We start from the raw sequence: 17,966 nt of genomic DNA, 5'->3' as shown, positions 1-17,966 counted from the left end.
CCATCTGGTGCAGACATCATTACACCAACAGATCTTGAGTGGCAGTAAGTGCCTAAAGTGTCAGGGCCCCCTGGCCTTCACTTGCCAAATGTCATTTAAATCAACATGTACTGTCCAAATGACCTCAAAGAAACAAACAAACAAACAAAAAAAAAAACACAAAGAGATGCAAGGGAACTGCAAAGAGACGAAATAGCTACAAAAATGGGCAAACCAACCCAGCCTCTCACTCTGAAGTTGTCAAAAGCCGGCGCCTGTAAGTGTATTTTCAAGGAAGACAATGTATGTAACAGGCAGAACTTGACATGGCGTCCCAGAAGGTCAACAACCAACACACCCAGGGTACCTTACACATCATATCTAGATATGGAAATTCCATGACCAAATGTCAGAGTGAGAAGTATTAGCAAAACAACCACAACAAACACACAATGACTACAAAGTGCAACACATTCTCACCCCGACCTCGTCACATATTGACGTTCGGTCATGGACTTTCCACATCCAGATAAGACGTGAAACGTACACCGGGTGCGTTGGTTGTTGATTTTCTGGGACGCCGTGTCAAGTTCTGCCTGTTAAATGCATTGTCTTCTTTCAAAATAGGGGAGACCGGGGATGGTTGTAACAAAGGGATAGTTGCAACACTCTCAGTTTGGCCAATTAACTCTTCGAAAGTGTTCACTGTTCAACTGTTAAAATGCTGTTCAAACGTTAACCTCATTCAGGCTACAACACACACACACACACACACACACACACAGGTTAATAATTTATTATTCTTGATTTTATTTATTTTATGTTATATATTTTTATTTATTTTATTGTACTTATTTTTGTATTTATGTTATACATTTCTGTTTATTTTAATATCATAATTATTGTATTCTTACAAGTTTATTGTTCCTTCTTTATTATTCATTAAAGTGCTTGAATACATTTAGCCTATTGTGAATCTTTTTTAAGCACAATAATTTAATTGTTACATCCATCCCCTGCTAGTGTTACAACTCACCCCGGTACTGGGGTACGTTGTAACAATATACCTCTTTGTATTTGACATTAATTTCCATAATCTGTGATGGTGTAGTAGAGGTCAAAATGTGTGTTATTTATAGCAGACAAATATGGGTACCACGTATAAAATTTAAGAGCTCTAACAAAAAAACCCACTGAGTTACACTTGCTCAAACAAAAAGTGTTACAATCATCCCCGGTCTCCCCTCCACTTCAGTTTTCACAGGAAATTTACTGTTTACATACAGTCTCTTTCAAAATAAATGCACTACATCGGTACAACAACGTGAATCTTTGTTTCTTTTTCCTTCAACATCAAAAACACGTGGTTAAGTTCAGACAATGAAAGCACACGGTTGAGTTTAGGAATAGGCTTTATAATCTTACGGGACGCGAACACCACTCTCTCAGGTGGAAGTCAGTGGTTGTTGGACCCATCCACCACCCCTGCCACCCTTCCTCCTTGGAGTTTTGCCACCTTAACTTTCATTCTTGTCCCACTGTGTCTCCCCCTGAGGCCGCCAAGCACCATTCAACCACAACAGCAACCGACCGCGCATCATGCCAACATTAGAGGGTGGCTTTTTTCGTCAGTGTCTGACCCTGCAAGTCACTGCTCAACTGCCAGATTTCGACGACTTTGGAGTGAGACCGGGTTGCAAAGTGACATAAAACCACAAAAAGATGTATAATGACTACAGAGAGATGCAAAACCACCACAAAGTCTGTGTGTGTTCCACCTGTGTAGGAGAGGTGATGGGGTCCTTTGTTTATCTGTGCCCAGGGGTCCATTGTCTCATAGCCCGCCCATGCTTAAATGGTGAAGCAGGTTACTGAGTCACAAATTCCAAGTATAATTTATTCTTTGGGCCGAATTAGTACCTAAAATAAGTGAATGTTTTTGTGACCTTAACCAAGTATTTTACTGATGAGTTCATAACAAAAGATTCCCAAATATTACACAGCAGGCTGTGAAAATAGTGAAGGGCACATTTTTGGAGGCAATAAGCTACTCATACCAAACAACACTGTGAGTGATACAATGAACTGTCTGTCCTTTATTTTCAATACTGATCATACATAATGTTGCCTATTAGTGTTTTAATGATGAGCACTGATTCATAATGACTTCCACCTCCACCAATGCCTAAAAAGGACGTTGTGGCTGAATCAGAAAGATATGAAGGTTATCAGCTTGCAATGGAGTAAAAATGGAGTAGCTGACATTTCCACAGACACAACGTCCATATCCATGAGACTGGTTTTATTTCTTATTAAATCATATTCAAATTCTCATATTCAGGAGGGGAAAAATCATAAAGTTGTTACAAAACAGGCAGAGGAAGGAGAAGACGCAGGAATGAGACAGCGGGTTTGGTCTCGTGAGGATTTGCTGTGTGTGTCAGGTGACAGTGAGGAAGCAGATTCTCAAACTGCAGCAACCTTAAAGCTGCAGAGTGACAGGCTCAGGTTCACAGCAGAGAGAGAGACTGCGAAAAGGACACCGGCCTTACAGTCTTTGCTGTGTGTGTGAGTGTCCGTGTGCATCACTGTTGAGAGGGTAACACGTTCATCTGGACCTGCTGATGTCTCTGGAGGCCATTTGCAGACTCATTTGCAGTCTTAACACAGTGTTTGTGCAGTTAGTTGCAAGTTCAAACTGAAACATCAACAGCTGCTTTGTCAGAAAACTTTTCTAGAATCTTTTAAATGTTGACCCCCACAATGAGAGCGTTGGAAAGTCCTTCCGAAATTACATCTTGTTCCCAAGCTAGATGAGATATGTTATCCCTCCAGGTTGTCTGGGTCTACCCCGGGGCCTCCAACTAGTGGGACGTGCCCGAAACACCTCCAGCTGGAGGCGCCCAGGAGGCATCCTGATCAGATGCCCAAAGCACCTCAACTGACCCCTTTCGGCATGAAGGAGCAGCGGCTCTACTCTGAGCTCCCAACAGATGTCCAAGCCCCTCACCCTTTCTCTAAGGCCGAGCCCAGCCACCCCACAGAGGAAACAAATTTCGGCTGCTTGTGTTCGCGATCTCATTCTTTCGGTCACTACCCAGAGCTCATGACCACAGGTGAGGGTTGGCATGTAGATCTAAAGCTTAGCCTTCCCCAGAAGTTTCAGCTGGTTGCAATCTACAATCCTCACTGCTAGACGCCTCTGAACCTCCCTAAATCTTACACACTGTTCCTTTAACACTCAAGGATTTTATTGCTATGCAGCATTTTTGGTCTGGGGCTAATATTGACTAAAACTGGTAAACTTCAGATAGATATTATAGGAGGAACATTGCCAAACTTAGCAAACTGAGCTGTGTTTTATTTTCTTAGTGTCTTTCTTTGTTGTTCAACATAAATAAATGACTCATACATTTACAGTAAAACCTCTTCATATAGACAAACTGCCACGTTTACCATATTTTACATGTGCTTTTCAAAGCCTCTCTCCTGCCGTCAAACTTTCCACATTAATTCAATCTTTTTTTTTAGATACTTTCTAATCGAATAAGACAGACACGTTGTTTCACATCCTGAGCCTCTGATTAAACTTTGTTCATGTGTTTGTGTGTGTGAGTTATTATTAACAGGTCACTCTGCTGCCTCACGGGCTGCACGCAGCGTGCACACGTCAGATCCGTGCAGCTTCTGACGTCCGCTTCTCGTGGCTGCTACGTCATTACGCTGCCAGCTGATCGGAGTGGGAAGCCGGGTGTGTGTCTGACTTGGGTGTGTGTGTGTGAGAGAGAGAGAGAAAGAGAGAGAGGCAGAGAGAGAGAGAGAGGACTGGGGCAGGAGTTGTGTAAAAGGGGCTGAAGTCCTGCGCTGCGTCCTCCACTGCTGCTGCGCTGCAAAGAAAAGTAGGCTCACCACCAGCTCCACCACCAGATATATAAATGCTGCCAAACCGTTTTATATCGCGGATGTGAAACAAACAAACAGTCAACGACACGCCCTGCTGAAGGTCCAGGACTCCGCCGGAGCAGTGGGCGAGGCAGCCTGAACTCCGCTGGACCGTCCAGATGGGTTGGCCGCGCAGGAGCGACCCGGCCGGTGGTCAAGGTGGGGCGTATTACTGGCTGTGAGGCTGTCTGTGTGTTTCTGCTGGCTAAACGCTTCTTCCTGTCAGCCTGATTTAGCCTGTGGCGGCTTGATGACCCAGTTTGCGTTGAAACGGCAACTGGGAAACCAGTCCTTAACATTATACAAGTAGGTAAAATTCACCTCTCCAGGTCTGATTTCTGCTTTACAGCGGCGGCTTTCTGCACAATTTGGCGTCGTCAGATTGTCGAGGATATAGATTTGATGTTATAGGAGTTCTGGCTGAAGGCCTGTCTGTGTGTCATGAAGATCATATTATACCGTTGAAGGCCCACTGACACAGAGGAGCTGGTATGAATTATGGGCAGCCTAGATATTTGACCACAACCTTCCAGCTCCTGCAAACATTTAATCAACATTTAGATGATTGACACAGTTTGTTAAAGTGCTGCATGGAGTATCTGCTCATGCAGTTATTTTAAGGCTGATAGCAGCTGTAGTGCTGCTTGAAATGTGCTATAAAGTCAGAATTATGCCTACATTAACACAGATTGGAACAGAAAACCCAGCAGAGGCAGGCAGACTGCACGTTATCGGTGCTAAAATATTTCCAGATGTGTTTTTAAATTATATTTAAACCCATTACGTGTAATGGCCACATTTAGGAAATCAGGAAACTTGTACTCAAAGCCTCCAGAGAATTCATTTAGGCATTTGAGAGCACATTACTGTCAAACGTTGGACTTACAGGCTATAGCAAGCGGTGAGGTCTGCATTTATGTAATCCAAACGTGTCAAAAAGTGTCAGCATTCAAAGCCCCTTCAAATTTGCTGAGTTCATAATAGGCCAAGGAAAAAGCCTGTGCTCAAGTAGGGGATAGGTGAAAATCAGGAAGATAACTAGCACCGAGTCATTTCTCAGAAATGCAGTGACACCAGCAGTCATCTGGCAGATCCTTATTCAAATAAAAGATATAAACACTTGTAAATTACTGTAGATGTTTGTAAGGAGCAGTAACACATTCTTTAAGCAGGTGACGTAAGAAAGTATTTAGGCCTCCGTGTTTCCTCAGCTCATTTCTGTACAATTCTGTATGGTCTTTTACACTTCTATGAAACATTTTAAAAGCAAAGTGCAGTAATGTATGAGTAGTCTTTCTCTAGGATCATGGTTAGGAGGGGGGGGAAGCTTGCTGTAGTGAATGTTCCATCGATGGAGCCTGTCTTACATAATTGTACAGCCAGAGTTCAGTGTGCCGGTAGGAATGCGCAATAGGCTGTGTCACGAGCTACATTTGTGCCATTGCAACCCTGGAGTGTGACATAAGCCACCCTGTCAATGAGGATCACATGGCAATGACAGGGTGTCAGTTAAAAAGCAGCTCATCTTGACTACATGTGTCGTTTGTCCTGCATCCAGGCAAAATAAGCAGCGCTTGTTTTATTGCCTACATTTGCAGAAGTGAAGCCATCTTGCTCAACTTGGGTTACACCCTTCATTCCTATTGCGTGCCTTGTCAAGGGAGGATGGGGCAAGAAGGGATGTGTTATGTAGGTTCATTTAGAGGAAAAAAAAATCCAGTTCTTTCAAACAAAATGGCACAGACTGCCTGAGGACAGGCTTACAGGCCTCATACCGCACATTACCATCTCCCTGGATGTCATGAAATCAGAATGGCATTCAGCTATTTCTCTGAGCAAGTAAAACACACCCTTCATTTGTACTGATCTCAGGGTTAAAGTCAGATAGCCTTTACAGTCATGCAAACAGCTTGCAGCAGAGCATAAGAAGAGGCTCTCTGCACTATGATCAGCGTGTTGCCAAAGCCACCGCCCTTTCCCTGTCTTTGTCCCCATTCCCAGTCTAAAATGATCAGTCTATATTGCAGACTGCAATCTGGGGCAGTAAACTCTCTCCAACTGGGCCCCACCCACAGCAGAGGAATGCACCTGGAGTGATATGTAATAAAACATTTAATTATCGCGTGTTACCGTTCACAGAGGTGTAGCAGCAGTATGCATATCTGTGACGCTGTCATTTCATGCTGCAGTTCTTCACATATTTCCTTGGTCTGCGTCAATGCTCAGTCAAACAGATAATTGAGGTATCTTATCTCGTCACCTCATGTGGGATTCTCAGACAAAATCATGACCCTAAACATAAAAAGGTCAAATGAGTGGGCTTGTGTGGAGAGAGGTCCGACCCACGCTCCATCATAACGCCCTTTTTTGTTTCCTGCTGCTTTTACTTGTTAGCATCTTATCTTTTTTTTTTATTATTGATCTTTGTCTGTAACATTCAAGCTCTCTGGATGAATAAATCCGCTCTTGTACTTGCAGCTAGAGCTCAATAACGTGAATAATTCCTCCTTGCATTGTATATGGTTCATTCACACCCTCCTGTTTGCACACCGTCATACCTCTTTCTCTCTGACACGCACATCCTGCCGACTCCGCTCCAGTGTGTCTTTCCTCTTTCTTATCCACCCTGTTGTGGCAGAGAATGCACGTCCCAGATAAGCTCAGTCTTTTGTGTATTAGACTGTGTGTTATCTCTTTTTACACTGTTGCCCCTTGTATAAAAGCCTGTCTCAAGGCCTTCCACACTGGCTGTCATGTGGCTCTGTCTGACTCCCTCGCTCGGATAAAGCCAGAGAGAGAAAGAGAAGGAGAGGGGGAGGTAGACAAAAAAAAAAGGCAGGCAGAGGGAAGGTGAGGGTGAACCTGACAGTGAAGCCACGTCCGCCTCGTCCGGTGCAGACCAGATGTAGATAGAGAGGAGATGGGTGAAGGATAGAGGGATGGAAAAGGAGGAGTGGAAGAGACTGTGCGAGCCCACAGCAGCCGGATGGAATTTCTAACATACGCAGCTGGAATGTGAGGAATGCAGGACAGTCTGATCTGACCGAGAGAGAGACAGAGAGGGTGGAGAGGACAGACAAGTAAGGAAAGACTCAAAAAGAAGAAGAGTTATGGGAAAGGGTGGCACAGCAACAGAGTCGGGGGCTCAACACTGCCCGTCATTGTGAACATAAAGATACAGAGTCACTGTTTATGGAGGGAATGGCACGCTATGGAACAAATATCTTATTCAGTTTCAGTTTGAGGTTGTGGCAGCCATGGTCGACAGTTATGGCTGTCAGCGGTCCTGTGTGTGGCCCGAGGACTTGTACTGTACGTCCTCCTCCCTGACTTCATTCACACCAACACTGGCAGGAGTGCGGCCTGTGTGGGGGAGGAGGGCGGTGTTCACTTCATGATACTGACGTGCTGAATGATGGCCTTCTTTTGCTAAAGATCCACTTTTTAGCCTACACTTCAAATTTTATTTTATCAGTCATTCTAGCTGCGTGTCTCTAGGCAAGGGAGGGATGGTCCACCATGTTGTTCCAATATCTAAGTTACTGTTGGATGGAGTGCCATTAAATCTGCTACAGATATCCATGACCCCAGGATGAATTGTAATAACTTTGATGATCTTGTAACTTTTCATCCAGCGCTTCATCAAGTCAAGATTTGTCCTACACTCTGGTTTAAGACCAAATAACTACAAAACTAATGGTATCCCATCGGCCTCAGCTACACTTTGTGTTTAGTGTGTTAGCATGCCAACACACAACATGGCGAACATATAACCTGCTAAACATCAGCATGTTAGCATCGTCATTGTGCATGTTCGCATTAGCTCATAGCATCGTGGTGCCAGCATGGCTGTTGTCTCTTAACACCAAAAACACACCAAGCCATAGCGAAGTGCGGCCTGCAGCAAGCTGCCATGCAGTGTCTACAGAAAGCTACAGCGGCTACTCCGAGCTGTGACCGTTTGATGCTGCGGTGAAGTGCGGCCAAACTAAAAACTGGCGGCAGTTTAACTCTTAGTGGCTACTTGCGGCTTGAGAATATCCGCAGCCAATCAGTAATCTGTGACTCCTGTGACATGAACACATGAACACACCTTCCAGCCACAGAAAGGTGTAATTATTGCATTGAGCCGCACTTTGCAGCTGCCTGGTGTGTTTTCAGTGTAAGGCTGCATTCTCTCAATATCCGACCAGCAGCAGAAACGGTACTTCTCCCAATCATTTAAATGTGGGTAGTGCGTCAGTGCTGCGGTGCTGGGAGCCCAGGGGGACTGAAAGATGCAGCAGCCTGCAGCGAAAAGTTGAGACAGATTGACATTTTGGAGGAATGTAACCTGATGTCACGCTTGGTGGCCAATCACATAACCGGCGTTCAGACAGCAAGATGTTCACAGTCCACGGGAGCAAGTAACACTTTTTGTGGTTAAATATTATAGTGCCTGAAAGAAATAAAGTATGTGTCCCACAAAATAGAGCACTTGCTTTGTGTGCACGTGTCTTGAAATGATATAAATGATAATCAAAAGGATTTCTACAGATCTTTAAATCCAACATGAACAAATTCTCCAAAGACTCAGCTGAGATGGGGAAACTGGCTTTCTCTCCAACCTCCACTCCCTCACAAAAGAGCCATTTAAGTGACACTCCCATAATGCCGCAAAACTCTGCAGCTGATTGCCGCACTGCCAGACTTGGATTGAATTCAGCCTATTCTCTTTAACCTGGGGACCTTCAGTCATTTCTAATAACTGCAGAGGTCATCTGTGATCTTAATCCCAAGCAAATCTGCCAAGTAAAAATTCCACTACAAATTCTCTACCATATTTTTACAAACACAGATCACGTGGTTATATTAGTCCGGTGCAAATCGACATCTCAGTGATTTGGGGTCGTATTATTATTGTTACGCAGAGCTTTGTCATCATATCCAGGAGATGATGTCAATAAATTTGAAAAATATAGGCTTTGCTAACCTTATGAATTTTAATGTTTGTAAAACTTTTTAAGAGTCGAGGAAAGCCATTTTCATGTGCATGCATCTTGGAACGAGACAGTAAGACACATGTGCAATGCAGCCACAAAAAGTGGAAGCAAACCGGGAGGAAACTTTTTTGCGGTACGCATGACGTAAGCAACAGCTCAAAGTGGCTCACAGTGCGTGACACCAGCCAAGTTTAAATGCCATTGCATGTTACCTTTCAAATAAAAAAACTATTTACAAAATAATAAGTGTGGGGTGTGGAGATTTGTAGCTGACGACAGAGCAAGCTGGTTTAGTTCTGCTTGGAAAAGCCACCACCACAATCCAGTGATCAGTTACACGACTCACTAATTAAAACCTCTCAACGCTTGAGTTTAGAAGATTTATGAGCCTGTGATTTGATTGGGACACGAGTTTAATTCTGACGCAGCACTGACAGATTTCTTTTAGTGGTTTTAAAAAAGATAAGAGTAGTAGATTTGACTGTGGATACTTTTTTCAGAGCACACCCGTGACAAGTTAGAACAGGCCTCTGTGTGCTGACTCATCAACACTGACATTTGTCATGTAGATAAATTTGCCAGGTGGTGGAGGATAATCGTATTGGTGTTTTTCCTTGTATAACCTGTTTATATTTCATATTGATCACAGTTATATGTCTGAATAGAAATGACTCTCTGGACTTCTCGGAACGATTCTGAAGTAAAATCCAAACCAAGTGTGAGACAAAATGATTTCTCCCCGCAGCGGTGTCTGTGAAATGTTCATAAGTCTTATTGACCCCCCCTGCTGTGCTCAGTCTACAGGCCGCAGGACACTCAAATACCTGAGATTATTCTGGTTCTCCTTACTGCAGGAATGTACAGCATGTGTTACTCATCGTCAGCCACAGAAGTGGAGCATGTCTTCAATATCTCGAGATCACCACAAGATTACATTCTTTGAAGACGAGAAAAGCACAGACCTGTTTTAGCTTAACGTGTGGTCAGTCTGCAGTAACCTCACTGTGCACGTTTTATTTGTTTTACATGCAGTTAACAGTAAACTGTTTATTTTCCTACATCAGCTACAAACAATATTCACACCTTAAGGTCTGGTTTGGCAAGCTAAGTGTTGGAGTGTAAGTCAGGTAAGCATTGTGTGTTTCGATCAACAGTCAAACAGGAAATAGAGAGAAAAATGAAAAAAGAAAAACAAACGTCAAATTGTTAGAATTTTTTTAACACTTTTTATAATTACATACAATTTATGTAAAACTACAGAAAATATCTCTAATTTAGCCACTGATGGTTTATTTCTGTGATGAAAAATAACAGGATTATTTGCTCATTTTATGGTAAATCACATTAATTCTACACATGTGTACTTTAACATTCAAGTTCTTGGAGCAGGTGGCGGCTACGCTATGTAAAAAGTAAATTACTGCAAAAAAACATTTTTGTGCTTACAATGCTAACATGCTGACATGTAGCAGGTTTGAGGTTTAACCTACAGTGTTCCCCATCTTAGTTTAGCATGTTAGCATGCTATCTGATAATAAGTACAGCACAAAGTTCAGTTGGTGGGACTGTCATTCGTTTGACAGGTGTAATAAACTTGCTTTAGTTTAGACACAATCAAAGAGATACGTTGCTGATTTTCATCCAGCTTTGTGTCATAACAATGTGGGTTACATGTCTAAATGAACTGTGGTAAACTTCCTTCGATTTTACCACCACCCACATCTCTCTGCTCAAGTCTAAGCTCAAATCTAGCAGAGTTTCACTGGCCATAGGGCACAGATGTATATTAACCAGATACTAAATCCCAAAATGGTGCCTATTCAGTCTAATGCGTGCGTGGCGCATATGCAAAAAACAAACAAACAAACAAAAAAAAATCTAGCTTCCTGGTTCACTTCAGCAGTATGAGGTACACTTCATATGCGCAGTAGTGCTTCTCCAACTGGTGATGATGTCAGGGATGTTTAAATTGCTTTTCTCATCTTGAGGAAAGTTTTATAAATATAAAACCTCCATGGATGAAAAATTCATAATAAAAAGAGTCATAAATGACCTTGTTTGCAGTTTGAGATGTCCTGTCACCAGTTTTAAAGAGGTCATTTTTATAAAGATGGTCTATAGAGAAATGTTTTTTTGGGCCGCAGGGGATTTTTTGCTGCAAAGTGATTGGCCACTGGGAAAAATTGGAAGCAAGGCTGAGCAGTGTTCCTGAGGGCCCTGCTTTCGGGTTGTTGCGCGAACTACAGATTGTACTTCTGCATGTATGTCTGCCACCACAGACACAGAAAGTATAGAAGCTGTTGGAAAGAGAGCTCAGCTGCCCCTCTCTCTGTTTCAAACTCAGACCAAACTCCAATCAAACAGTCTTAACAGTTTCTGACTGTGTAGCCTGTTTCTGGCCTCAGATGTTTTCAGAAACATATTTTAGCTAACTCGCCAGCCGCCATATTGTTTCCTATGTCAAAACGGCCAAGCTTGCATGATGCCACCCACCAGCAGGAGTGTTTATTGGTGTGGTGCAGTGCATTCTGGTAGTTGTAGATTTTCTACCTCTTTAGCAAAAGCTAGGGAAATTTTGTCTACACATTTTCATGGACAAAATTTCAAAAAAAATTCCATGACTTAAATAAAATTTTCATTTCAGATCTGCACTTCACTGTGTCTGCTGCACTTGCCGGTTTAGCTATGGTACTTTAACACACACACACACACACACACACACACACACACACACACACACACACACACACACACACACACACACACACACACGCGGGAGAGTTTTGCTTCCCTTAACAAAAAAAGGCTTGGCCATATAAGTCATGGAAAATGAGAACCATGCAAGTTTTCCGTTTGTGTCAAGCATCACATATGTTGTTTGAGTCAACTGGCATTACTTGACATTGCACGTCATTTGATGTGACTGTTGTGCATCACAATGTCAATGCCGAAACGATATATCGTGCAGTAATTGGCACATGTTAGAGCTACGTTATGTCAATGGCTAATTTACAGAAAATAAATTTGCCATTACTCTACATTACATGGAAGGTTAACCCTGGAAGATTACTGTAACAATTAATGTCATTACAAACAACAAAATTCCATGAGCTTTCCAAAACTTTAAATGATTTTTTCTAAATCCATAACTTTTCCAGGCCTGAAAAATAACATGGTGAAATTCCATGACTTTTCCAGGTTTTCCATGACCATGGGAAGCCTGAAAAGCAAATGCCACGCCCATTTTTCTAAGTATTTGCACCTCTCTAATGAACAGGCAGCCTAGTTTTAAGAAAATACATTCTTTCCATTAGTAAAATACTCTGACCGTATACATATTTAATTATCTTTTCTCTGTAACCATGTCAGTAGCCTTCAGTTGGAGAATTCTGCCTGCCTATAACAGAACAACTTAACTCACCCGAACAGTAGCTACATGTAAACTTGCAACTTAGTCAGACTTATACAAAGTGTGTTTTGAAACACTTACAAGCTTCAACATGTAGAAAACATAGATGGGGTGCAGCTACAGGTTTTCTCTCTGGGAAACACCCCAAACATTCACTTTATTAACTAAGACTTCAAAAACAAGTTGTACTTTTGACTTCTGAGAGGATTCCAAGATCTCTGCTTTCATGTAGAGGCTGTCTACTCCTCTTCATCGCCTCTCGCTCATGCTTTGTAACCACGGTAACTGACATAAAAAAAAAGAAAGAAAAAGGAGGCCGGTTTGTGATTTTGAGCATCACAACTAAAGAGAATATCTAAGAATTTCTCGCTGGCACCGTCTAACGTGCAGAGGCAGAGCCGAGCAGCTGATGCGTGTACCCCTCCTGGTAATCTGACGCATGATCTTGTGTGCATCTCCCCAGTCATTCGTACATATCAGCTCATTTCACCCACTTACTCACAGCTGATTGCACACTCAGTGGCTCGACTGCACCCACTTACTGTACGTGTGTGACTGGCTTCAGGCCACCTCATACCCACGCTACCGGAGCAGGGAGTTTAGAGGGGAAGTTAAAACGATCTTTTCTTCTCTTTCTGCAGGAACATGTGCACCTAAAGCAGACGAAGGAAGGAGAAGGAGTCACTATTTGTGCCTTTAAAGCGGGCCGTCCATCACTCCAGGCTGTCTAGTTTGTACTCTCACGCTCTCTGGCTGACTCCCAGCAGTCCCTCACCCTTGGCCCCAAATGGCTGACACACAGCAGTTCTTCACTGGCAAGCTTTATGTTCCTGTACACATGCTAAAGCTGCCAGCTGAAGAACTGCTCTGGTCAGCCCTGCCCCGGATGACTCAAGAAGAGGAAGCGGACGAGGGTTGCTGGGAAGAGGACTAAGGAAGGCGGTGTTTCACACGCTCAGCAGTCAGGCTGGACTTTAATAACCGGACAGATTTGAGCCCCCATTGTTTATGTTCTTGTGTTAATCACATGTAAGCTTTATTTCACTTCAGTCAATACAGAATGTTTATTTTGTGGTCCACAATAACCTGCTTATAGTTTGTCTATGATGTGCTTTTCGCTCACAATAAAGAACAAAATATTTTCTCAGACTGCTGCTTTATTGTTGTGGACAAAACTGCACACTGTGGACAATAAAAGACATTCCAGCACCGAAGGCTCTCCTGTCCAAAAATAACAACACGCACACAAAGAGGCACACAATAGATGTATGCAAAAATGTATCACACTCATCCCTTTTAACTTTCAAGTCCCTGGTGATCCCATTAAAGGGGAGCGAGAAAGATCAGAGTAAATTGAGATGCTCTTTAAATGTAAAATTGTCCTCGGATATGCAATAACTCCTGAGTGTGGTGTTTGTTCTCACATTAACGAGTCAACAACATGACATTTAGTCAGGAGGACTGCGTGAATCCAGTTAGATCGTTAAGATGTGAATCCAGAGGGTGAAAAAATAACACCCAGTGTCTGCTCCAAGGATTCCTTCATGGACTACAAACTTTTCGAGACTGAGGAGAGGGTAAGATAACCCACTGTATGTAAAATAATCTGTATAATAAAATAATACACACTGCAGTGCTTGTTATGTTATAATCATGTAAGTGGGTTAAACTCTTACTTTATTACTGTATGCTGCATTAGTTTAATAAAGGAAACTTTTTTTATTCTGTGTTGTCAGTTTATAAAACAGCCAAATGAACATGTTTTCTCAAGATAAATGCTCAGTGCATTCAGCATCGTTCTTTACAGATGTGATTGAGCTTTGTTGGTTTGAACCGCCAAGAAAAAACACATCAAACTGGATAAATAATAGAATCAATATTCTGTTAACACAGATTATTAGAACATTACAAGGACAGATATGGAAGTAAGTAGGAAATATAAGCATTTGAATTTTAACAGCCACTGAATAATTGTAGAAATATAAACACCACTAAATTAATATCATTGATTTTTTTTTCTTTGAAGACCAAGTGTTATTTTTATTATTATTTTATTTTATTATATTATTTCTGATTCCACCCTTGTGAAATAAATAAATAAATAAATAAAATTCTTGATTTGCAATTTCAGATGCTAGATTTGAATATATTTTTCCAATGTTCACAAATTCAGCTCCAAAACATTAAAGTTTCAGAAGTATAGAAAACAACAACAACAACAACACAATAATTCAGGTCACGATCAGAAAAATCTTATAGAAAATAGCAACATCCGGCCACACAACATAGGCAGTGCAGCTTTTTTTTTTTTTTTTTTTTTGTTAAAATTCAAATGCTTATGTCTTGTACTTGCTTCCACATATATCTCTAATTTAAGGAAAATAATCTTAAACTTGAGTTTCTGTACTCTTTAACCTTCAACCTTTATCGTCAGGGTCTTGATGCAGTTTCCTCAAAGTCGCCGCTAGATGGCGGTATAATCTCTTGCAAAGCTAATGTTGACACACGGCTGGGGGCGCTATAGAGTCTTGTTATAGTCAGACTGGATTATTGCTGATGTGGATGAAAATTGTACAAAACTTGTGATGAGTTCTCAGTTGATTGGAGTTGAATCATTATTAATGGATAGTTCCCTTATCCATTATAATAAAACTATACACAGGATATGAAGTGTTACTTTTTATAAGTAGGAAAAACTGGTTATTTAATTAACAGGCAGGCCCAGTGCATTACAGTTAGTACAGTTTTATTTGCTGGAGCCACTTTTAACGACTTCATACACCACTGGGTTGTTAATCGAACATAATGCATCTGATTCTCCAGTGGTGGGGTGTAATTATTACAGTGCAAATTTGAGGCACTTTACTTAATTATTTCCCTTTAATGGCACTTTATATTCCTGCTCCATTATAGTTAAGAGAGAAATAAAGTAGTTTTTACTACACTAAATGCAATTAGTTGCTTTACAGATAAATATTTCACAAAACATGAGTACGTACAGTATGATGTGCTGTTATACATTACACTACCCAGCTATAGGCTATATAATGATAAAACTTAACCCCACCTTTACCAGCTACAGCACTCACAGGCGTCACTGTGCTTTTGCATTATCAGCACTTTTACTTTTGAAAAGTACATTTTGAGTATTTTCGTATTGCAGTAGTGCTACTGCCACACCAGAAGGACATCTGAATACTTCACCACTAATATTTTCTAAACTGATGTTGTCTTGTGTGTAAAATCTTGATCTGCTATCACTAAAGAAAGCTGACAAATACATTTAGTGTTTTAAATATAGGCAGGATAAAACAGAAATATATACATAAATTAGCCAACAAGTAAATATGTAGTTTAACCAGTTATTTGTGACTTTAAATAAGCTGGGAAAAAAAGGGAAGAGAAAGTTTCATGGTGCAAATTTAAAGTCTGAATTCCTGAGACAGACTGAGGTTCGTGTTAAAAATGGCAGAATATGACTTTACAGGAGGACCTGAGTCAGCAGGGCGTGCATGCGTTGAGAGGCTTGTGGTTCACAGGGTCCACCTTACTCCCTTTCCATCTCTCTCTGTCTCCCTCCCTTATACACCCTGTGCGGTGTCCTACATGCTGATCCAGCTGATGCCCCCGCGCGTAAATGGAAAGCTTTTACGCACCGTTCGCGTTCACTTCAAAGGAGGTTTAATTGTTGTTTTTGCATTGTCACACGCCTCGACGGGTGCATAAGTAGGCCTAAGACACTGGGGATGTGCTGTGGAGATGTAAGGGATGCGGTAATACCTCACTACATAATAGAGAGGGTGGGGTGGGGGTGGGGGGGTAAAAGGCAAGGCGTGCGTCCGGACGCTCACCGCCAACTAAACGCGAGAGGGACTCAGACATCAATAACATCTCGCTCATCAATAAGGCATTTTGATGGAGTTAGCTTGCTTAATTAAATAGGTTGCCTTGAAGGTATTAGGCTCTCTGAATTTATAATATTTAATCTAATGACCCCCCATGGAGAACATCTGAAGGACGACTCTTCAGCATCTCCATCCACAGGAAAGCGGCTCGCTCACACAGATTATAAGAATTGGAGGTTTCTTATCTCTCAGTGATGGCTATCAACACTGATGCTGCCTTTGGGAAAAGCGCCCTCGGCGAGAGGGAAGTTTCCAATCCCACCGACTTCCAGGACACTGAGAAGCTTCTGAGCGCCGCGACCACCGAGCCCACCGGGCAGAGCAACATCAAACCGTCCGACTCCTTCTCCCTTAACATCAGAGGGAGCGTCCGGTCCCTGGATGCGGACCAGAACGGACACAGATTGCCGCTAAAGTCGGGCTCCATTGGGCAGTTGGCGACCCCACCCAAATCCTTGTCCCGTCTCAGCCTGGGGCCGCTGCCCTCCCCGGTGCCGCCCGGGTCCGTACCCCCGAGTTACCTCTGGCTCGCCGTGATGTCCTGTTTCTGCCCCGCCGTGCCGCTCAACATATGCGCCTTGTGGTATGCACATGTGGTGAGTGTTGCATTCATTTACAGCTTTAATTTCCTTCATAGTAACACATTGTGGATTATTATTATTATTTCTATGTGCTTCTGATGCTTGGGTATACTCTGAAGACAGTTGTAAGCCTTTAAACACTACAGGTGTTTTGCTCAAGCTACCTTTAAATAATTCATAGCTGATCATCTCCTTCATTTTCCTTTCCCATTAGTCGAGGTCTGTTCTCCATACAGGAGATATTGAAGGAGCAAGAAAGTATGGGCGTCTGTCTATGGTGCTCAGCTGTCTGGCGATGCTGCTGGGTGTGGCTGTCATCATCTTCATAGTATTGACAATAGGTATGTAAGAAAGAGACACAACAAACACACTCCAAAGTGCAAAGCTGTGATTCTTAATTTCTCTTTTTCTCTGCTTCTCAGAGATGCAGAATTGAACTGTGGGATGGAAGGAGTGTCCTTTGACTTCATCTGAAATTTGCACAGAGGAGAGAAGGAGGAGGAGGAGGATGAATGTCGTTTTGAAGATGAAAAAGCACAAAATCTTAGTTGGAAACAAGCTGAAGAGACTCTAAGAAGTTGCGGGCCGTTTCTCTTTGTCTGGCAACACTCATGGCCAATAACCCCACAAACTCAGGAACAAGAGGAAGGAAAAAAGAAGGCTGCACACAGTTGCAGAGTCGGATCATCAGAAAGTTTAACTACTCATAGTCCAAACTAGTGTTGCACTGAGGTACACGCCTGCCTGACACAGACAATTGGATGGCACTGCTTATTAAAAAAATGGCATCAATAGATAAGAAGATGTCCTAAAGACTAAAGAACACACATGATTTGTACGTGATGTTGTGATAAATAAAAACAGCCTCATGTAGTCAGACAAAAACAAAAGGACTCAGTGCATCTCTAGTCTGTCATGCCGCCACTGCCTGCCCTGTTTCTCTTAACATTTGCAACAAAGTACTGATTGACTGTGGGAGGATGTATATACTGATTTCATACACTGTTTACATCAAGTTTAAAACTCATGTACGTTTATCACAACAACGCCCTGCTGCAGTCATAGTGTGATACCTTGCTTTGCGTGCTATTATGATAAACTGACTCCTGTTCGGACTCCACTGAACTGCCTGGATCTCTGCACCTCATTACGTCTACAATATACTGCA

General features: G+C 42.3%; 1 protein-coding gene and 1 long non-coding RNA gene across 2 annotated transcripts; both read left to right on the top strand.

The window, feature by feature from the left end:
* The first annotated feature begins 3,732 nt into the window (after positions 1-3,732).
* On the top strand, positions 3,733-13,526 carry LOC126386565 (uncharacterized). Its single transcript, XR_007569520.1, has 2 exons — positions 3,733-4,080; positions 12,954-13,526. It is a non-coding gene; the product is annotated as an uncharacterized LOC126386565 (long non-coding RNA).
* A 1,159-nt stretch (positions 13,527-14,685) lies between these two features.
* LOC126386536 (trafficking regulator of GLUT4 1-like) lies at positions 14,686-17,963 on the top strand. Its single transcript, XM_050038937.1, has 3 exons — positions 14,686-16,813; positions 17,013-17,139; positions 17,221-17,963. Exons 1-3 carry the CDS (start codon positions 16,412-16,414, stop codon positions 17,232-17,234), a joined length of 543 nt encoding a protein of 180 aa, XP_049894894.1. The 5' UTR covers positions 14,686-16,411; the 3' UTR covers positions 17,235-17,963.
* Positions 17,964-17,966: the final 3 nt, after the last annotated feature.

The sequence above is a fragment of the Epinephelus moara genome, chromosome 3 (assembly GCF_006386435.1).
Source record: "Epinephelus moara isolate mb chromosome 3, YSFRI_EMoa_1.0, whole genome shotgun sequence".
Taxonomy (NCBI): Eukaryota; Metazoa; Chordata; class Actinopteri; order Perciformes; family Serranidae; genus Epinephelus; species Epinephelus moara.
This window is presented reverse-complemented; position numbering and strand designations above follow the sequence as displayed.